The sequence below is a fragment of the Phalacrocorax carbo genome, chromosome 3 (assembly GCF_963921805.1).
Source record: "Phalacrocorax carbo chromosome 3, bPhaCar2.1, whole genome shotgun sequence".
Taxonomy (NCBI): domain Eukaryota; kingdom Metazoa; phylum Chordata; class Aves; order Suliformes; family Phalacrocoracidae; genus Phalacrocorax; species Phalacrocorax carbo.
The window spans coordinates 45,068,022-45,091,542 of NC_087515.1; the positions used below are offsets into that span (position 1 = coordinate 45,068,022).

A 23,521-nucleotide genomic window follows, 5' to 3' on the forward strand; every position below is an offset into this window, starting at 1 on the left:
TCATTTAAAATAGCTTTGTTAAAATGAAATTTATTTTCATCTGTCTGTTTTAATTTCTGCCATTTATTTTAGCAACTGCTCAGAGTTCTTCACTGGATCATTTTAATTCCTGTGGGTTAACTAATTTGCTAGTATATTCCTTTTTAATTTGCTTCTCTCCAATAGTTGTATTCTCTTTTAATATGGAATAGAAAGAAAATGTAGGAGGTTCTCCGTTCTAGTTTTTTCAGTTGACTGTAAGAAACGTCTGCCAGGGGGTGCTATATGATTGGTCAGAGCTCAATCTGTACTCCAAAGACGTAAAAATATTCTTTGACTCTTCTCAGTATTTTCAATTTACAGTTAGCTTTTAGTAAGGCTTGCTGAACAGTTCTGGTTGCATAATGTTTTGTTGCATAATAATTTGTTATGACCATATAGAAATATTGGAGTTTGTGTTCCCAGCTTGCTGTTCCACCACTGTAAATAGGAAGGTTTGAGTATTGTCCTGAACTTGGTCTCTGATTTATGATTTGTCATATTTGTCAACATCTATTTGAAAACTTAATTGTTCGCTTAAATATTTTTTTACCTAGCCTGGAAATATGGAAGGGAATAGATGTGCCTTATACAAGCACAGGAATTTTAAGGAAACATAGTCATATTACCAAAAACATTTTGCATTAACTTTGGACAAGAAGTGTTAGTGTACTATTAGAGGCAGCCTGTCAACTACAGGCTTATTTAAAGTACACAGACCTAGAATTAACAAGCAGATACATATTAATTTTACCATTATTAAAAGAAAAAGTGCCTCAGTCTTGCATTGTGTTCTGTATGTACAGTTCAGTAGTTCCAAGGATTCTGTGAAAAGGACAATTCTAATTTTCTCTCTAGTAACTTTCTCTTACCTCTGTTGTCCGGATCGTTTCTAATGGGCTGTGAAAGGTGTCTAGGAAGAGCTTTGTAGATTGAGGAATACAGTTCTCTCATTTACTTAGTTACTCTATCATTATATACTAGAACTAACAAGACTTTTGGTTAAATTTTTAATTGTACATAGTATAACAGTAAAAGGAGTTATGGGAATGATCAGACTGCCAGAGTACCAACAGAATTAGTACAACAGGCAAGTAAATGATGTGGAAGTTTTATGGCAAACAAGTGGCACACAGATGGCATCTCGGGACTGACTCAGAAACCAATGCTCTGTTTTCTTCCACTGACCTGCTTGCTGAAAATTACTTCCTCATCTCTTTCTGTAAAGTGATAACGATGTAAAAAGCCTGTATAAAAGCTCTAGTTGTTGCCTGGCTGTGATAATGTAGGAGGTGGATCTTGTGCTAATGAATTAGGTAACAAAGGTCTTGTGGTATTTCACATCAGGGAACCCAGTAACGCTATAACTTTTTGAAAATGGGAAAATCTGTAACAGTCTTAACTTCAGCAAGATGTGCCTGTGAGATTTGTCTTCTGCATTTAGAGATAATATATCATAGTATCAAGCACACATTCTGACACCACATCCACTAATACCAGCCTCTCATGCAGGCAAATGGAGTTGAGCAGGAGCTACTTCCACCTGTTCTATGCTCAGCTGCTGAGCCTTCTCCACAGCAAACCCCTACACTTGTCTCAACTTCTACAACCCTGCCGTGACCAGGTATTCCACCCAGCGCTTCCACTGTCCAACACAGTTAGACCCAAAATGCAGTGCATTTCAGTACAGAGTACACATGGGTAGCGCCTGTTGGTACCTTGGAGGGTTGAGGTAGAATGTGGAGGCCTGGGAAGATTATTTTTTCGTAAGCAGTCACCCCATTCTGTGTTGTAGGGACACCTGATAAATACTGTAAATGCGAGACTGAAGTCCTAAGCTTTTAATAATGTTCTAGTTCTGATACAGTTCTTTTGTCAGTTGCTACGTGTCTTTAATCTGGATGAGGCCCAAGTATGGCAGACAACAATTTTGTAAAGCTGTGGGGGGTTTTTTTGTACTTTTCTTCCCCTCTCCCAGCAACTCTGAGGTAGTTTTATTTATGGCAGTATGTACATAAACGAGAAAGAAAAACAGAAAGGCTGGCTGTACTCTGTGGCTTCTGAGACACAATTCTTTTAAGAATTAATTTAAGCATATATTACTTACATGAGTTACATGAGCTATTACTGTGTAGTGTAGTAATTGTTGGACTTTTATCTGAAAGCGTATATTTGATTTTTATCTAAACTTTTAAATTCTTGAGCAAAGCCAAAGGATGTTGTGCTAAATACCTTTCCATAGATTCCAACAACGATACCCCTGGGCTGTGAACCAAGAGTTTTTCAAACTAAAATTCTATCTACTCATTACCTCTCTTTTTCTAGCTTCTTCCCATCCCTGGTCAATAAACCCTACCTCTCTTGCTTCCCTTTCTCCTTGGCCCAGGCAACTTCAGGCTGATGTAGCTATATTGCATTTGTTTTAGGGAAATATGCCTGTCTTCGACACTGTTGTGTCCTTTTCCTCTTCTCAAGCTTGGAATAGGCTGTCTTGTTGGAGAAGGTGAGAGTGTTTTTTGTACTGTCATTTAGGACAAATGAAATTTCTTAGCATCCTTGCACCACAAATTTGAGGTTTTGTTTTAGATTTAATATAAATTATGAACCTAAACTGTGTGTAGGCATTTTCCTTCTCTTTATAGTGCTTGTTTTCAAAATAATTTCTCAGTGGGTTATTTTTCAGTGTTGTGTGCGTCATTAACCAAGCGCATTTGAATCCTGGATTTTTTTTAGTTCATAAAATGCTTTATTGAACTTAAAATCCCATGATATATTCTTTGACAAGGACCAAACTTATAGTATGTTTTCAGGAAACTTTAATGTAAACTTGGATTTGTTTAGAGTGAAGCTCACATGTGTTTTCTAGTTTCTTTTGTCACTTGTAGAGCAAGACAAAGCAACCAGATTACTAGCCAGTTTAATGGCATTTATAGTGGTTTTACATAGAACACCACAAAGACAGAAATAAACGGAGGACAGGCAGCCTTTCACTTGCTATTAGTCTTTATTCCCTTATTCTGGGGAAAAAAAGTAAGATTCAAGACACTTTATTTTTAACTGATCATCTGAAGTTGGGCATACATCTATGTCAGAGGAAAAAAGAGAGAAATTGCTAGGCTTCGTTTTACAAACTGGTCCATTATTTCAAAATTCTTTGGTCACTTTGGAGGTACTAGCTGTTTTATCCTGCCAAGAGAAATTGATGATAATTATTTCCCCTAAATAATGAAAGGCAATTATTCATCTGTCCTTGCTAAAACAAAATCTTCAACTTTCAAAGGAATGTTGTTCCTAATAACTATTCTGAAGTTGAATGTAGCCTGAGCACAAGAATTTCCACTCTAGGGGAAGTCTGAATAGACTTCCTTTCCCTCATAGTATTGAAAGGTATGACATTTCATGTTAAATTGAATAAAACTTAAGTTATTGAATTAATACATTAATTCATATAAGTAACTCTGGGAAGGGAGGCATGATATTAAAGAAACACCCTCCTCCACCTCTGAAAAAGAACTTCCCCACAACAATCCCCCACCCTCCAAGACCTTCAGATGTTTCTGATAAAAATTCATGTCATCTGGAAGTACAGAACCATGCCTGCCTGGCACCTCTCTAGTATATCTATTGAGTGTAACAGTATGAGCTTTCTAATATGGCAAATACCACAATAATCAGCTCCTCTTTGTGACAGATACTAAGTTTCATAGACATTGTGATGGAGGAAGCTTGGAAAGTTTGTATATTTTACTTGGCAAACATGCTAGCTTCCTTAATGTAGACTGTTCTGTATTTGTGCATGTAAGTGTGATGTTAGTTATTTATGGTGGTGTGTGATGCACAGGGATAGGATCAAAGAGGACTGACATGAATTAGAATATGTGAGGTTTTGACTAACTTTAAAAATTATTTTTTTGTTTTAACATGAGGGTGATCAAATATATTGTGAAATCTCCATCCTTGAAGAATCTCAAAACATGACAAGTTCCTGTGCAGCCCTTTTGAATTGGACTTGCTTTTCTTAGGAGGTTGGACTACATGACTGCCTAAGATCCCTTCCAACATACATCAGTGTATGTTACTAGAAAACTTTCTTCATCTGTTTAACAGATGGAAAAATGCATGCCACTGCATCTCCTGGGGCTCTGGATATCTGATCATCCAGTAAGAGAGTCCATGATGCACTGCACCACTTCTCCCACTTATGAGACTGGTGAAGTAAGAAAAGCAATAGAGGAAAAATGCATAACAAGTGTTTATCCCAGCATATGGTTGAAGGGCAGTTGGGGCACCCAGGAATTGAAAACGTTTCTGACACCTGGGGACTAAGCGCAATTTTTTGTTACCCAAAGTTATTGCTCTGTAGGATAGTCTCATCCATTCTGTAAACGCGGAAAAGGTGGTACCTTGCTAGCCTAATTTCATACACAGTGTTTCTTATTGCCTAGTAAAATGTATACTTGTTTGTTAATAATGACCCGTTTTCTGCCCTGTATTTCCTAGCTTACTGATACTACTTTGAATTAACAATGCAGATAGGTTACTGTGAACAATTGGATCCTTTGCAGCAAATTTTCAGGTGTTTTCTTCTTTTGAAAAGAGAAATAGAATCTTAAAGCACAAAGTAAAATCTGGAAATTGTTTAATTGCTTAGCTAGAGACAGAGGACCTAAGTGAATGAAGCATCACTCTTAAGCTTGGAGAATTTAATACGTTGTGGAAAAATGGCAGGATAAGTAGCAACCAAGGTATAGTTGGAGTGATGATGCTGAGAGGCCATATAGCAGCATTGTGTAGCTGGCAGGGCAGCTTGGAACAAACCCATGTGTTCTCTAGTTTTGATGTGATCTTTGTGCATATATTAGAACTGGTGAACATGCAAATATTGCAGCAAGATTCAGGACACCGCCAGCATTAGATTCTGAAGTACAAGGAAAACTTCTCGTGTTCAGGTTTTCATGTATGGGATCCTGCACCCTTGTATCGGTCTTGCTTCTCTAGGTCCACCTTTCTTCTGAATTGGCCGGAGGCAATGGCAGCAGTAGATGACGGGCTTAGGCATATTTATTCTTGTGTAATGCCTCCTTTTGATGAGTACTAAGGCCAGGCACCATTCTTAGTCACCTATATTGTGGCTCTGCCCATAGGTATTTGCTATATTTATTGAAGTTGTCACCTTAAAAGTTCTGTTTAAAAATTCTTTTAAAAACAATGTGCTACCTTGGTTTATTTTGGGGCACTTCTGTTTAATAAATTCTTGCTTTATGTGGGTGATTTTGTTTGTTCCTACCCACCCCCAATTAGTAGTAGACTAAAATGATTCTTTGCTTGTTTCCCCTTATCAAGCGTCTGTGTTTTGCCTCTTGGACTTCATTTCAAACAGAGGGATCTGTTGTCCAAAGTAGCTACATTAATCTGTATGGTAGGAAGAGTTCCTTTCTTGGTGATGGCAGATTAATATGTGTTTACAGTTTTAAGAAACTGGTATTCATTAGGTTTTTGGACAGAAATGCCAGATTTCGCATTACTTTCAGGTTATATACTTGAATAACTGTGGTAGTTTAAGGTCCAGTTTTATGTACTTAAAAACAGGTTTAAAGGAGGGTTCACTAGGTCATTTTGGCACCTGCATGGAGAAGTTTCAAAAAAGTAAAATGCTCATTGTTTGTATACTTAAAGAATTGTAAGTGAAAGCTTTGTGTTCTGTTGGCTCTGCAATATTGGTTTTATCCATAGGCTGTTCTTGCAGCTGTTCCAGTATTCTGAATAATACTGATGTAGCTATATTCAGAACTTCATTTAAAATGACATTTTTTAAGGCATATAGATTAAATAGGAAACTTGTGCTTTTTAACTTCCATAGAATTTGTGACTTACCTGTGTATACCTCTGCCCTCTTAATAGCTTGATTTTGCATGACTAAACAAGTGACAAAAGACATGTTTCCCCCCTCTTCTTTTCAAAGGGGATGTCAAGACAATCTGTGGATAATATTAAGGTGAAACTAATTTAAACTAAATATGTCAATGTGGCATTTTTTTTATGAACTGAAGCTTCTAGAATGGGAACATGTCATTTTGGTCTCTTAAGCATAACAATTTTATTTTTTACTCCACTTTAGAGAGTACTTCCTTTCTGAATGTGGGACTTAGAGTGGAAAATACATGTTTGTCTTTTCAAGATCTAGGTGGTCTTTAGACTGTCTTGGATTATGGAACATAAAAATATTGCTAGACTATTGTGTGGCTTTAAATATATGGGTAAACATACAGATATGCAATTAAGGTAATAAAATAGTAGCCTAATTTTATGGATATCAGAATGAGCTCAGATGGTATCGATTTACTTGTCAGCAGTCAAAAAGAGTTTTAACACAAGCCGCTTATTCTGTTCTTTCCTGTGCAATGCTGCTTCTTTGCCAAAGATATTTAGACCAACAGAGTTTCCATATGTGTTCAGTGACTTGTTTCTACTGGGTATTTTACCCATCACTGTTGCTGAACAATAGTACAACTTTTTTCATTTGGGAAAATAGGGAAACATGTTGGACTGAAACTTAAAATACCTTGTTGTTGGCTTTTTTTATTGATGCTTTTTGCATCAATAAAAATATTGGGGGGGGGTGACCTCCAAAGTGTAAACTTAATATTTGTTTAAGTAAATTTTACTTAGTTAAATGATTTTGAAATGTTTTTGTAGGGTTTAGTTTAGCAGCTTTTAAGAGGAACAAGAGGAAGCTGGAGTTGGCTGAAAAGGTGGAAACAGATCTCATGCAATTAAAGAAAAGAAGACAATCAAATGAAAAGGTTAGTTTCTGTTCAAAATTTTGTTGTGTCATCTGAAGTTTACAGCTGATTGCTAATTATGTGTTGTATATGAGACTAATGTAGCATCAGAAGCTGCTTCTCCTTGACCACCTTAATGTTTAGATGATATAATTTAGTGCAATTCAAACTTTCTGCCTTGCTATTTGAAATCCAAACTGTCACTTTGTATCTTGTTTGTGCTATAAAAAATATTTTGCTCATTTTGAATTGGAAATATGACAAATGTAAAAACAAACAGATAATTATTTACTGAAACATTTTCTTTAGCTTGGGATCTCTGTTTCCCACTTTTTAATGTTTCCTGAGCACACTGCATTATGGAGCTGGAATTGGTGAAATTTGAAATATCAGGTAGGTAAACATGTGCATCTGTGCATGCATCTAGCATTGACCTGGCCCATATTACTTGTACTACAAAACTATTAGGATGCCCTCTGTCCCCCTCACTCTTAATTAGAATTTAGAGCCTTTGTTACCATTTGAGAATGTCAATCACAGTATTTGTGTTTACTGTTGAATATCAAAGTATAGCTCATTAAATGAAACGCCTTATACTTTATCTGGGGCCTGTGTCCTTTCAGAGTGGCCATTTCTCTTCGCTTTGGTAAGCTGACTGACCACTGCCTTGTGTAGTTGCACATGTTGATATAAATAATGTATAAAGCACGGAGAATGGCAAAAAAAGTTTATTCTCTGTAGACTCTGCAAATGCAAATCAGTGATAAATTAGGCATTTTTCTTCTGTGTTCTTAGGTAAGAAGTTTTCCCTAGCAGGGTGCAAATTTTTCTATTTTCAGGGAGATAAGACCTGTAAATAAAATAAGAACAGAGGGGGAGAAAATTAGGTTATTAATTTTGGAACTCCTCCTGTTTACAGAACTTCATGTACCTCCTTGTGAAATGGTGTTAAAATGTAACTGAGGGAGGAGGCGTCTCTGTACAGTGTTGATGTTCATGTAATACAGGGCAAGTCAATGCTTGAAACATATGCTAATGCATGAGCTTACCAACCTGCAATTTGAAATTTCAAGGGCTCCAGAGTCATGTGCAGCACTTGCGGGAGACCCCCAAAGGCCAATGATGGTAGGTAAAGGAGGTGATCAAATAGAGCTCTACTTACCGGTAAGTAATTTAGTAACATAACACACCAGTTTTGTCAACTTTCTGGGCATGTCCTGTCCATGGAGGTGCGATGAAAACCAAACCATGCTAACAATGTGGGCTGCTTGTATTATCCACAGAGTATAAGATAATTGCAGCCTTACAGGAAGTTTAGGTTTTTCAAAATGAAATTAAAAAAAAATAAAATTTTACAAAAGCAAATCCTAAAATAAATCTCTCTAAGCTAGTAAAGGGTCATTTAGCAAGGGTGAGAGACATGATCTGTCATTCCAAAACTTTTACTGTCAAAACTGAGCTCTCATAAAAGGTTTAAAAATAATTGTCTAAAAACCATTTAAATATCTGAATAAATAGAGTTAATCTTCTTGTTAAAGTTAAGCTTTAATTGATAAATACTAATTTTTTTTGCTGTGCTTCTCTGGAGCTGCAGACCTGTCCCTTTCAGCAGGACTTGATAGATGTTTCATTGTCTAGTTTGACTCTCACCTGCTTCAGCCCTGTGCTTGCAGCTTAGTTTATGTGCCTCTGTTGCCAGTACTGCACAAGTGTTATAAATTCTGGTGGTCTTTTAGAAGTTTGGAGAAGAGCAAGGTAGAATTTTAATGAAGTTGGATGGAAGTTGTAACTAAAAGGCCTATGTGAAGAGACAGTGTTGCAGACCAAAACAGGCTGAAATTACCTGGAAGTTGTAGCTGCTCATAAATGTCACTAGCTAAAAACCAACATATCGTTTTAAAACTACTTTTCAATAAAAGTTAAATTATACAAAGCTCAAAAAAGAGACTTTAATACAATGAATTTTAAATATTAATCTAATAAATTTTAATAAAGATTGTATGGATAAACTAGGCTGTGTAACTTATTAATGCACTCTTACTTTCCAAGTAAGTGGAATGTTCAGCCAATGTAGGATTTGTAGAGGCTTATGTGATTGCATGCAGGAAGATAGGGTAATACCTTCACCGTATTTTGAAGGTGTGCAAATTAAGACCTTTTTTTAAGTTGTAGTGACTTATATGTTGATTTACATAGCTAAGAAATCCTTTTTGTTTTTGTGTGAGTTAACTGAACATATTCATAGGGGACTGGCTATGATGTGTTAATTCAGCCAGATGCCATTCTGAAGTTCTTACCTCAAGCACCAGTAAATATCAGAAGTAAACATTTGTCGTCTTACTGTGAAACTGTCTTTTACCAGAGGAAATTACGATTGATAATAGCTTAGGGGAATTTGGCTAAAAGACCTATTTTTCATTTGTCTTCTGCTATTACAAACTTTTTTACAACTATGCCTTGATTTGAATAACAATGGCACTAAGAATTTCTGGTGCATGTGAATTTTTTTATAGGTTAGTGTTTATAGGTTAGTTTTTTATAGGGTAGTTATAACATTGTTTAGTTTGAGGTTTATTAAAACTAATTGAGTTTTTATCTGGTTTAATACATGTACTGAAGTCCGTGCACAACAATGTGAATTACATGCATGGAATCAGCAGTTTGGTGTTCTTCAGGTACTGTATTGAGACAATAACACTGAACATATTTAGAAAAGAAAAAATACATCTGCACAGAAATACGTTCTTTTCTTTGAAGTACTTTGTGCGTTATATTTTTTGTCATTGATCATCTGGAACATACCACATGAACTTTTAACCAGTTCCACCTTGAACACTTCAGGTGAGTAGCAGTCAATGCATAGCAGTATGCATCCTTACCATTACATATGCTGAATTTTAATCACTTAACTTATTCCTCAAATCAAATTTTTATGGCTGTGTTGAGGGTAATTGTAAGTGTAGCAGCCAACTGTGGCAATCCTAGTGTCTGTCTTATTTATTCTTGCAGTTTGAAGGGGAATTTGAATTTTATGTGTTTCCTTTTCCTTAAAAAACAAATCTCTGTCCCACATACATGCTGAAATGGTCTTTGAAAATAATACCTTTTAGACTTCAGAAGTATTACATGGATTTTGAAGTGTATATATGGGAAAAGAAATCTAAATACTTCTCATCCATTCCAGTTTAAAAAAAAAAACTAAAGCAAAACAACAAAACTCATCTGTGGAATACAGTATGAAATAATTCCCTCGTCTTGAACATGGAGGTCAGACAAAATGTCTATTTACATCCCAAACTATTAAAATGGAAAGTCTAGGCTTGTTTATTGATCTTTGTATGATGAGATCGTAAATGCTCCTTTTCAAACAAGTGAATGTTGCCCCCATCATGCATGCTTTGTCAAGATTAGATTGCTGTGGGAGTGCATCATGCTATGCTGTCAGTTGCTATAGAGGAAAATGTTTCTAGAAGTTGGTGTGCATTAATTAGTCCCAGTGCTTACAGAATAGTGACCTTTTCCCTTGACTTAGATGAATTTATAGGTATTTTTAAAAAATACTTTAATAAATACAGTTCTGCTTAAAAGACTGCCTCTCACCTTGTTAAATACTGCTGTAATCAGCAGAAGTGCTCCATCAAGAACACCTCAAATCTGAGATTTTAAGACCAAAAATATATTAAATTTTGATATATTATTTTCTAGATAACGCCCACTGTTGTGCTTCTCTCTGTTCCCACTTGATCTGTAAAAGGCCAACATGGGACATACTAGATGATTTATCTGTTGCCCTGTTCTGAGTAGGATGATATTGTAAAAACCCCGTATGTTTAGGGGAATCAACTTAATCTAATTATCATCAAGTACCAAATCCAGTTTATTTGTGTGCATAGTTGGGTAATAGCATAGAGATGTTAACTGCTTCAATCTGATTAATTTTGCATTTTGTCAGTTATGATACTCAGAGTTGAGATTTAATAGTAATTACTTCTTATGGAATTTCAGAACAATCTCAGGTCGAGAGGGAAAAGGCCTTGTGTGTTGATATCTTTCAGTGGGCACTGAGTAGAACTCTCCTAAACTGAATTCTTTCATTTGGGGCTTGTAAAATGACTGCTTATGGTTTCTTGTGTGGTTTTTTATGTGCAGAAGGAGGGAAGGATGGTATTTCTAAAATACTTGATAGAACTCTGCATTTGCGCAGAAAGCATCTTCCTGCTTTGTATGCATGTTCTTTGCTAAGTTTGAATATTTGGTCCACGATTTCATGAAATTAACTTCCTGTCCTGTTGCAAGGTGCAAATTAATTCAGTAATGTGATGTCTTACTTTTGACATTGACTTTCAGTTGTTTCCATATAAAATATTAACTACATAATAGGTGATTTTTAGGTTGCAATACTACATTGTTTAAACCCCCAAATGGCTTTTGCAAAGGGTGTGTTAGTATAAATTATTAGCTCAAGTCAGATATGGAATTTGTTAAGAGATCACCAAGTAATAAGTTTCCTTTGGAACTTGCAAAATGTTGAAGTCTAAGGTGCTAAATTAATGACTCAAATATATAAAAAGATAAGGGCAAGCAACCTGGATCTCATTTAGTCCCTGTTGAACCCATACAGAATTTGGACTTATTTTAGACTTCTGACAGTATGTTAAATTCATATTGTTTGATGAGCTGAAGTGTGTGACATTGAAAGTCTTCTCACCAGGTACATTATTCCTCAGGTGCATAATGACCTCTTGTAAGGAGAGGTACAGGGAGTACCTTTGTTAAATTGCAATGAACTCTTCACTAGTTCAGAAATAGGGTTGTTGGTACAGTTTACATCTGCTGAAGACTTTTATTACTGAACTATAGAATTGATTCATGGTGTCACTTTTAAGTGTGTGAAGTCAGTAATGTTGAAATGGGAGCAAACATAGGTCTAGAATAGAACTGACGTGTTGTTCCCATTGGGTATGGAATAGAACTGGTCCTAACTGGTTTTCAGTTTGTTGAGTAAGGATACATATAGCATCAGCAGTGATTCTTTTTCTGATTACAAGAAAACCCCAAACCTATATTACTGAGAAGGAAGATACGGAATTTCTTTGCTTCAGTGATACAGATTTCCTTCAGAAGGTTGTGTAGGCCAGGTTAAAAAAAAATGCTTCTCTTGGAAGACATTTCCAGCCTCCTAAGTGCCCCATCTAAAAATAAAATAAGCCAAAGCAAGCAAAGTATACCACTGAATTGACAGCAAATACTGATATGAAATAGATCATCTTTTAAAGGAAATAATGGTGAAGAAAGTTTCCATGCAACATTTACTTACAAATGCTTGTGGTTTTTTGATTAAAATACCTTTTAAAAAAAGAAATCAGTTACATAGCTACTGAAGGCAAGTATTTTATGCATGTGAGAGCTGAAGTGGAAGATGGATGGCAGATTGAGCAAATAGTTTTACAGATGCTACAAAGAAGGCTGCAAGCATTTTTTCTTTGCTGTCAAATGATATGGAAAACATACTCATCCACACTAAGCCTTCTAAAATGTATTTCCGTTCATTATGGGAACCCCAAGTGTTTGGTTTAATATGAATTAATATTACACAGGTGGTCTTAATTCTGGCATATCCTAACTTTGGACTTGATTTTCTTATCTCTAGTTGTCTATTAATCAAGGTTTTTTTTTGTGGGTATAGTTTCCTTTGATAACGGGGCAGGGGATGGACAGCAAAACATGCTTCATGTTCGTAGTTTTTCTCTATTGTAAGATCTCAGGAAATTGTAAGAATTGTAATATCTTAGGAAAATATCTTAGGAAAATTAATGTTGGACAGAGCTTTATCCAGTCTGATCTTGAAAACCTCCAAGGATGGGAGTCTGCAACTCCAGTGAGCAGCCTGCTCTGCTGCTTAAGGTCTTTTCAATCCACTGAATAGTATTGTTCTGACTCAGTTAACAGTGCCTGAATTAGGTTGTGGCTGGCAGTCCTGGGAGGTGTGAAATACATTTGCCCAGGAGATGTTAAGGAAGGGTTGCTTAATTTTCGTTTGTCTTTACAACTTGGAAGGGAACTTGCTCTTTTCTTATCCCCTTTGCTTCAGTCCTCAAAATTCCGTTTGCCTCTCCTTCTCCTGCTTTCCCTGATCCTAGCTTTTACCTTCCTCTGCTTTTCAACTTGTTCTTCTTTCCAATGGCAGTTGAGACCCTAGAGCTATAGGTTACTTCTCTTTTTCTAAGCAGTTATTCTGCTTTACTGTTAGAGCATCCATCTGTATGTTTGAATATGACTAGTGCTGGTTCCAAGTGTAGAACTTGTTCAGGAAGATCTAGGTGTAGGTAAAGAGAAGAAACTTACTGTTATTCTGGTTAAAAGCCAAGGATGACATTCCTGCTTAGGAGTTCCTGTTGCTTGATAAATACTGTAGAACACTTCAGTGCCACATTGCATATTTTTCCTTTTAAGGACTAGTGCAGTATTAACTCAAATGTTATATCTTAAGTGTAGCCAGAGTATCATCAGTGTGAGTCTCCTAAGAATTCTGGTTGACAAATGACATTGTGTGCCCAAGGAAACTTTAATAGAAGATGGGAACTTGATCATTTGAAGTTGAATAGTTGGGTGTAGATTTTTTTTATTCGTCCATCTGAATCCTAGTCAAGAAAATATACATTAATATGAATAGCTTAATATTCTTTGGGTTTATTTGCTTGGGTAAGTTTATACAGGATTTTTAAATACAGGTAAGTTTTTGTACAGGAATGAATGACCGATCAGCTAAAGACTTAAGGGCTTGTGCAACAGCAGCATTCATCTTTGGAGTATGTTATGGATGATGTATTGATTTTGGTTATTGGTTTTATTTTTTGTGCCCTGCATGCTGTGTCCCATCAGAAGTGTGTGATTGGGCATGAAGTCAGAGTGCCTTGGCCTGTGTTCTGCAGAGAAGGGGATCTAGAACAAGCCTAGGCAGAGAGAGGAAAACTGCTCTTTCCCTTAAAGTGATTGAACATGGTGTATTAAGGAAGAGCGGGAGGACAGAAAGATGCAAGGTGAGACAGCTGAAGTGTTTGTGAGACAGTAGGCAGAAAGCTTGCATCACGAAGAGTACTAAAAGACCCCTGCTCTTAGGGGTTCAAATCTGCCTTGGAAGCAATGGAAGTAAGGATGCTTTCCTAGTGACCCAGAGGGCGGGAAAGGTAATTTGTTTCAATCAGGAAGCCACTAAAAATTGCTGGACCGAGAACCATCTAGGAGAAAGAATCTGTCCTGGGGGATATTTCTTTTCAAGGCTTCTATTTATTGACTTGCTCAGAATATCAGAATTTTCTCTTTACATGGTAAGCTGCTTCTTGTGGATTTTTTTTTTGTCATACATATCTTTAAAGACGAAAATCTCTGAAAATGCCATCTCAAAGCTTATGGGAAAGACCTTTAGATACGGCATCTTTGGAATGTATTGCTGAATCATTTCTTAGTGGAAAAGTGCCCACCACTAAGAAAACAGCTTTTTTGGCAGTTTTGCGAGTAAAGGCATGTAATCTAAACATAGGGTGAATTCTGGGATGTTTATTACCTTCTTGTTTCCAGGGAAGTTTTTTCCAGGTCCTGTCTGAGGCAAGAGAGCATTCTGGGAAGATTTATGGTAGCACAATTGGTACAATATGCATGATAACAAATCTGTTTTGTCAATGGGCCTGTGACTTGGTTTTGTGCGTGTTAGTTTGCACACTCCCAAGAAGTATAATCTGACTTTAATATACTGTTTTTAGTAGTTGCTTGTGTTTGTGTGTCCTGCAGGAGAATGACTCAGGAACATTGGATACAGTTGGTGCAGTTGTTGTTGACCAAGAAGGAAATGTTGCTGCTGCTGTCTCCAGTGGAGGTTTAGCACTGAAGCATCCTGGAAGAGTTGGTCAGGTGATTATACATTTTCAGCTGGAATCATTGTTCAGCAATTGTGATGCTAAGCAAGAGCTGTGATAGCAAACTGATGTTGTCCCTTCCTTCCCATTAGACTCTGAAGGGATTATCACTGTATTGGAATGCAAGTTTTGTTTTTAGCATCCTCTATCAGTGTTCCAAAACGTTGATAGAAGTTGTTCTGTAGTTAGTTACCTTTTGCCAGAGCTATTAATAAGTTAATTTCTTGTGCTTAAATACCTCTTTAATACCACAAGTAGTCTCTTAAATGCTTAGTGTTTTTACAGTTTTCATCAATATTTAGGGAAGCTGTCCTAATTAATTTTTAAATGACCTTGTGAATTCGTGGAAGTGACAACGATATTAAAAGAACACATAAGGTATAGGCATTCCTTATTGTTGTTAGGTGAGGGGAATTTTGAGGGCCATCAGAAATGTCATGCTCCATTGCTGTATGGCTGTATTTTTGGTTGACTTTTGCTACTGTCCTAAAAACAGTTCTCTTTTGAAATATATTTAAGATATTTCTTTTGGAATAGTGGAGTGAAAGGGACCATTTATAAATAGGGAACAGCTGGAATTACATTGTCTTTTGATATCTGTACTACCCTCATCTGTAAAGTTATGTTAGAATACCATACATATGATGATCACTCAGTTCTGAAGAATAGTAAAAGAAGATGTAGCAAAATGGATTGGAATTGCAGTTTTGGTTGTTACGATTTTCTTTTTTTTCTTAGGTTTCTTTATTTTTTGGTGTTGGATTTTTTGGGTGGGTTTGTGTTCGTTGGTGGTGTGTTGGGTTGGTTGGTTTGTTTTTTAAGGGAGGGGATCAAACCAAAACCCTTGTATACTTAAATGTATGAGATGCACTTCTTTCTTTAGGCAGCTCTTTATGGTTGTGGCTGCTGGGCTGAAAATACAGGAGCTCATACCCCTTACTCCACTGCTGTGAGTACTTCAGGTACTTGCTACTTTTATAAATATTTCAAAAAGTTGCCATCTTCCTCTGCAATCAATTTACAAATTCTAAATGAAGTATTTATGTGAGTAGTGAAATAAAATATTAACATTACTTCCAGATTACATTCTACATGTGTATCACTTATCTTATATGTTTTATATGTAAATGTCAGTATTTACTTGAAATGTGTGAATTAATCTCCATTGGTTGCTTATATTGGTCATTTTACTTAAAAACCCAAATTAATAGCCATCTGAACTTTCTTCCTGTTCAGAAGATTTTTGTATTGTACCAAAAGTATGTACTCCATCTGTTATGTATTAAGGGACTTGTCCTCCTGTAAAGTGTGGTTGTAAGCTTAATGTTGTGTTAAACAGTATGCTTCAGTGACTGGAAACCTTCTGTAAAGGAGTGAGATAATTAGAGGGTCCTTTAACATAAGAGGGTCCCTTTGATACAAAAATGCTACAAAATTGGATTTTTCTCTCCTAAAATATTTAAGTACTATTTTAAGTGAATATATAAGTGAATTTGTTCTTCACCTCTCTTTTCATCTCAAAAGAAAGGGGGAAAGGCAAACCCAAATGACTAGAATAAGTGCTTTGGAAAATATTTATTCAGAAGTTGTGGAAGTAATGTAAGAATTAGGATAGCTTCTTATCTTTAGAAGTCTTGGGATCCTGGATACACAAAAGTATTTTGTTCATTGATGCCTATCAGACAGCTGTCACACAGAGCTTTTCTATCAGTTGGTATGCTGAACACTGGAGATAACGGTTGTAAAAACAAGTTTGTTGACAGATCTACTAAATGTAACAGGACTGAAGAAATAGTAAAAATTAAAAAGAAAAAGAAAACCTTCAAAAAACAACCAGAAGATGACTGGGAAGATGGCTCACACTGCAATGTAAAGTTTGAGAATGTAAGCCAGGATGTTTTTAACTTGTCAGGAACAGACATTGAAAAGGTAACTGTATTGTTACACAATACCAGGTGAATATTGTAGAACACAAAAGCTTTAGGATGAAGTTATGCAGGAGATGCTTTTCCTTTGCAACTCACACTTTAAATCAGTTTAAAGGACTGCATTTAATATCTTTTTTTTTTCCCTGATTGTATGAACAGTCCCAAACAAAAAACCTCTCCTTCTAATGCTTTATTGTAAATGCTTATGTCAGGATGCGAAACTTATGATCTGGACTACTGATTGATGGTGAGAGCTATCAGTGTTCAGTATAGGGAGAGGTGAAAAAAAATGGCTGAGTTCAGATTTAGTTCATGTAAGCTATATCCCCGAGATTACTGCAGAGTTAGTCCTGTTACAGAAGTAATGGGGGGAGCAAGGTAACAGAGTGTAGAACTAAAATGTGACAGAGGCTGAAGAGCATCAGAAGTATCCTGTGTTGTTTTTGAAGTCGTATGCCTTTAAAGCTTCCCCTATATTTCAGTCCATCTTGTGCTTTGAAAATTTGTGTAGCTGTTCACCCTTAAGTTCAATGTTAGTAATAGCAGAGTACTTTCGCAAAGAGAAGTCCTACTGAATGCAGAATTGTCAGATGATCTTTCTAGTAGAGGAACACCGTAATGATTTTGGTTGAATAAATGCTTACCTGTGTCAGCAAATATATTTAAGTATTGCAGTATTCAGGATGATAATAATTAGTAAGTATAAGTCCAATATTAGAGACTTTCTATGGAAAAGTTGAGGAGGACACCTTTGTTTAATTTTTAAAAACTTCTTTACAACGTCAGCTGGATTTGAAGTCTGCAAGTACAGACAAGCATCCTGATATAGTTAAAGGAGATGTCTGAGTTTAATGATGGCATTAAATAGAAGCCTCTTTTCTCTTTGCTGGTACCAATTTTATATAGTGGTAAATACTTCAATGTTATACTACTTATGACTATCTCACACAAATATATTTATATTTCTTGGGTTAAAATCTTTTCGCTTCCATGATATCACATTAGTACCAATCGCTGTTAATTGAAATAGACTGCTGGCAGTCTGTGAAGCATGGCCATCTGTTTATTCAATGATTTGAAATTCAGACTAGCGGTGTTTAATTAAACTGTTGTTTCTGAGTTTCCTTTAAAGTGAGGGAGAGAAAGATAGAGATCTTTACAGGAAGTGAGACCTTTCTGTAATCAATACCATTCTTTTTTCCATTTTTCAGAAGCTCATAATGTTTTATTTTATAATATAATTTATTTAGTGCAGTTTTAAACTATATTGATGCCTGACTCCTGTTTAAAATAGGAGCGTCCAACAGTGGGAACCATGAAGTTAGTTAAGGGGTAGAGGGATGGAAAAATTAAATTATAGGAAAGCTTGAAAGAACGAAACTTATAACTTGGCCTGATCACAACAGGAGAAGGGAATGGGGTCATAAACATCTGCAAATATTCAAAAGGTGAATTTGCCAAGGCTTAGCAAGAAAATAATATGTTAACATATGTTGTTGGATGAAATTTTTAGAAAATAAACATACTGCCTAAACTCTAGAAGATGCTGTGATTTGGAAAGCTCTAAGATTGACAGTGCTTCCTAAGAGAAGATAAGTGGTGTCACTTAGTGTACCTAAAATCAGCATAGACTGTATTTGAAATCGTGATTATACCTGCCTCTCAAGTTTCCAAATTGGTTTTGTGTAGACATATATTGGGAAAAATAAAAGAAAACAAACCCCCAAAAAACCACAAAAACAAAAAACCAAAAACAAAAAACCAACAAATGCGACTTGCATGTTACGAATGAATAAAAACCTCTGTGTGCACTTTCATTTCATGTTTCATTTTATATACACCTGTAAGTGAAAACATTTAAAATAAGTTTAGATTTCAGTGATTTTCATAATATAATATTTAAATGTTTCAATTTCACGTCTTGTCATTTTAATTTGCCTTTAAGTGGTAAATTTGTCACATCCTATTCTAGAGGGAATTTTTTTCCTTTTGTATGGGGAGTGGGAAAGAAGAAAATTAGGCTTCAGTTGCTGTGTGTATTGAGTACTGTATGCGTAGCCTTCTAATATTTATTGCTGAATGACTTCACAGAATAGCTGGTTCATCAGATTGCGTTTGGAATTAGAAAGAAAAACTTGAAAAGTTTAACTATAATTCCCTTAAAGCTTTATTGAAAGGTCTAAATACTAATATGTTAAACCAAAGAATTTTAACTTAAAGATTCTTTCGGAAGTAAAAGGTTTTAGCATTTGAGCTTGTTTAGGCTTTTTAACTTTTTCTAGTGATAGCTGGGGGTATTATTCTAATTCAAGCCTTGGGAGTTTGTTATATCAGGCTCTATATTCAGGCTTGAAAAAGGATGTTCTTTGGCATTAGTTTCCTTCAAGCAATTTTTAGGGGCCAGGTTTTGTAAACTATTTTAATTCCGTACTTATGAAATTGCTCATATGTTTGGATTTTGGAGGCTATGATAAGCAAGAGGTTGAACAGGTTTGGGAAAACCTCTAGTGTAGGGAAAGGAGAGTCCAAAGTATACAAAATACAAACTCTTGGACTTAGAAATCCATGCGGAATTGGCAGCAATGTAATAATGGACACAGAGGGTGTTTGCAGGTCTACAGGGAAAAGTACAGGACTGAGAAAAACAATCTCCACTGTGTTATCCAAGCTTCTAGCAATTTATGATATTGGCACTTTATAAGTTGGGGATATCTTTGGTTTTGATAGCTCAGGATGACTTTCTCAAGATTTCTCATTTATTTTTGTACTTAGAAGCCCAGTTTTTAAATTTTGCTGGGAATGTTTTTTCTTACTATTTGCTTGTTTACCTTTGTAGAAGCTTTCTTAGAAAAAGAAAAGTGTTAGTTTAAATGCCACACTTAGCAATGCAGTAGGTTTTATACTTGAATTTTTATCAATTTTGTTCAAAAATCCTTCTATTGAAGCTCTAATTTGAGACATATCTTTCAATACCTTCCCCATAAAAAAAAGGCGCTGCCCAAGTACTTAATGAAAAGTATTTCCAAATTCATGTTGCTTTAAATGGTGTGCATGTTTTGGCTGAGAAAGGGTTAATTCTCTTCACTGTAGTGCCTGTAATACTCAGGGACTCTTCCAGCTTCTCATGCTCTGCTGTGTGGGCAAGAGGCCAGGAGGGGCAGGGCCACAGCCAAGACAACTGACCCCGACTGGCCAATGGGATGTTCATTCCGTACCATGTGATGCCATGACCAGTATATTAATGGGGTCTGTCAGCGCGTCGGATTGGCGGGTGGTGAGCGGCTGCATCACATGCAGTTTGTTTTGGTGGTTCATTCTCCCTTCCCCCACCCCGGGTTTCGTGCCTCTCATCGTTTTCCTTTCCGTTGCATTTTTGTTGCTGTTTTAATTTAATTATTAAACTATTCTTACCTCAACCCACAAGCTTTACCCTTCTGATTCTCTCCCCTGTCCCACCGATGGTGGAGTGAGTGAGCAGCTGTGTGGAGCTGAGTTGCCGGCTAAACCGCAACAAACGGTTATGTATTATTTGAAGACATGCTTTTGCATCTTGATCATCTGTTGGCCGTGTGGATGCTGGCAGGCTTCCAGCTTTTGCATATTCAATGAGGATTTGGTATAACTTCTTATGCCTTTAGCAAGTTGTTTCTCAAATACTTTGGCCATTTTTATCGTCTTTTATGTTGGATGTGCCAAAGGTGGTGGTTCTGAACTTGTTTGGGCATGACTTCAACTTTTTAAACAGTATTTTACCTCTAACAGACTCTTGGCCTTGTTGTTTAGCCACGCTGTCTTTGGGGTTTTTTTTTTTGCTTTAGAAAAAGTTACTTAATGGTTTATAAAATATAGGATATAGTAAAACTCATATCTTATGGATATAGTTTAACGGGGGTGGGACAACTGAAATCAAAAGATGAAGATTTTCTAAAGACAGGTTGGGGGAGACTTAAGAACTTAGGAGCAACTGGGAATATAAAAGGCCTGGAATTTAAGGTTTAATCTGTAACTCTCAGTCTCTCAGTTTCTGTGTAAACAAGTAAAATCTTTCTGACTTTTTTGGTGTCTATTTTTGGAGACATTTCAGCATATGAACTCTGAATTATATTAAATATTAAAAAACAAACAAACAAAAAAACCCCCAACAAAAACAACAAAACCACCAAAACAGTTGTGTGACTTTATTGGCAACTGAAAGATAAACATTACAGGAATTTTGTAGTATCTCAAAACCAGGATTAAAATTCAAGAAATTCAGCGAATGTTGCAGGCATAGCTAAGAGACCTGGGAAATATTATCTGTGACTTCTAACAACATAATAGGAGTGCCATTCCATCCAAGAATGATGGTAGAGAGTGAGTGAAAGCTTGTTAAATGAGATGAGCATTACTAGTGGCCCCTATGTAACATAAATGTAAGTAACAGCTCAACTGGTGTTTGGAGCAACATAGCAGAAGCCAAATCTTTGGTCTTAAAAAGCTTGTGTGTGCATGTGTGCACACATTTGCACATGCAGATAGGCAAAACCCCTTTAAGCACCTCTACCATCTCCCCCCAAAAAAAGGGTCAAAACCATATTCATAAGGCCACTTGGAACTCTTTATTGAATGATTTTTGTTGGTATATGAATGTAAACACAGGAAGGATGGGTATTATTTGGAGGGAAAACATTTGTGAACAAAACTTGACTGCAAGAGAAACAATAGTCTTTCTTGGCTGTACTTCAAGGAAACATGTCCTGTTTTTTCTTAAACATAATGGGAATCAAAGACTTTGTATATATTCTCATTCAACATAATATGAAGTGTGACATTGATTGTCCTCCCCAGTTGGAATATCTATGATGATTGTGAATATGCATCTACTAACTGTACCAAAAGTAATACTACTGGGTAAGAGTTGTGATTTTCCTAGGAGATAAGTGGAAAAACCAATAATTCTCTTCAGATATACAGAACCTTAAATATAAAATATAAAAATAAATACAAAATTTACAGTAAAAGCTAGCTGCATTTCTACAGCCTCCTGCATTATAAGTGGAGGTTTTTGAGTGGAAATGTAGAGACTCAGACTAATGTGTTGCATTCGTTTTTACATCTTTACAACAGTACGTAGTAGAAAGCATACTTATCCATTCTTCATGCATGGGTGGTGTGCTTTCTGTATGTGTATTGGCCATTTGAAACCAGCCAACCTTTTAATATTGCTTTTCTGAAGATAGAAGGTCTTGCATTATTTACAAAATGCAGAAATTCTGTACCACAAGGCTGGAAAGTCTCCAGCTTTTACTAGAATCTATTTGAGGGGAATATTTGATACAAGAAAGGTACAGTGACATGATGTCCTAGGGAGAATTTAAATGTGACCTAGTTATGATTTATAATCCTAAGAAAAAGGAGTAGAATCTTTAAATGTATTGAGTTCTTTCACAACAATTTAGTGTGTTAAAAAAAATGTAATTGGACTTGAAGACTGAGCCTGAAGGTGTGTTTTGTCAAGAAAATAACAGGAATATTGGATTTATGGACCCAAGCTGAGGTATAGTTGAAGATTCAGTCTGGGAAAAGTATTTCAAGGATGTCTTGCTCTTCTCTGCCCAGAGTCTATTCCTGACTGAATGAAAATCAGATACGGATAACAGCAGTGTTTTAGGAGTGCATACAGAGATAAATGTATCCTGTGTAAATAAGCAGAATGTGCCTGACTACCAATTTCTTGGGCTGGTGAATTCACCAAGATCCTAAAGGGCTGACTGATAAGGTCTCTGGTCAAAAACAGTGGCCTCTGTTCTCATAAAGGCAATTTAGGGATTATATCAAAATATGTTAAAAGCTCTTTTGGATATACGTACATGTATATGATGCTTTATTCCCTGAAGTAAAAAATAGCATATTTTGTTTTGTGAAGAATCACAGTATTGTTTAGCTCAGAAGAAACATCTAGTCCAGCCCCCTGCTCAAGGAGGGTTCTCTTTTGTTTTCAAAATCCTTATCAACATGAAAACAAACATATTTGCTCTTCCTCCCCCCATCACCTTCTGCTCAAATTTTCACTTTCTGTTCATATCTGTTCTTTTCCAGTCCATTGTGTGCCTCATGGATGCTTTTGCTGGCAAAATGAAACAGGTAATGTGGAATAGGAAATTATACCTACAGAGAGATGGCTTGTGCTTGTTAAATTAGTTGTTGAGCTTATGCCCTCAGCCAGCATTTCCTTCTCTCCTCTTGGAAGACACTGAACTGTAGATTCTTACTTGAAAACTCATTTTTGCCAGGAACCACAGTGATGTGCAAATCTATGGAGTAAATATTTTTCAAGGAAGCTTTACTGCAAGTTGACTTATGATGTAGGACTTTGGCTTTGTAATCCCCATGCGTTGAGGGCAGTAGTGGCTGTGCTGGAATCCAGTGACTGCCGATACCTGGGCAGGTGCCGTTTGTCTGGCCTGCATCCTTCTGAGTCCATGTGCCAAATGTCCAGGGGAATTTCACATGCAAATCTTGTATCCTCTATTGATTGTTTGAGCTACACTATGAGACAGATATTATGATACAGTTAATCTCTCTGCAGACATATGTATTATCTCTCATAATTAATCTGGTCCTGTAAGATTTGGGGAATAACAGGTAATTTAATGTTTCACAGATGAAGCAGCTGGATATGGAGAAGAGTTAATTGTTGCAGTGAACCAGAGGGTAAAGGAAGAAAGAGGTCTATATCCAGACAGATCAGTATTTACCTCTAAAGTTAATGTTTCTGTCGAGTTCAGCCTGTGTGTCCAGATGCCATTTGGACAGTGCTGTAGCGTGTGGTGTCTGAACTAACTCACTACTAGCACAAGGGTATGTGAAGAGAGAGGAAGCGATAGGCAGAGATCATCTG

The 23,521-nt window shown here is 36.3% G+C and overlaps 1 protein-coding gene across 1 annotated transcript in view; it reads left to right on the forward strand.

Moving 5' to 3' along the window:
• TASP1 (taspase 1) overlaps positions 1 to 23,521 on the forward strand; it is a 90,444-nt gene that overhangs the window by 31,653 nt on the left and 35,270 nt on the right. The window contains 5 exon segments of the mRNA XM_064446759.1: positions 6,715 to 6,821; positions 7,874 to 7,927; positions 7,929 to 7,964; positions 14,589 to 14,708; positions 15,597 to 15,675. Of these exon segments, the coding sequence (XP_064302829.1) occupies positions 6,715 to 6,821; positions 7,874 to 7,927; positions 7,929 to 7,964; positions 14,589 to 14,708; positions 15,597 to 15,675 (396 nt within the window).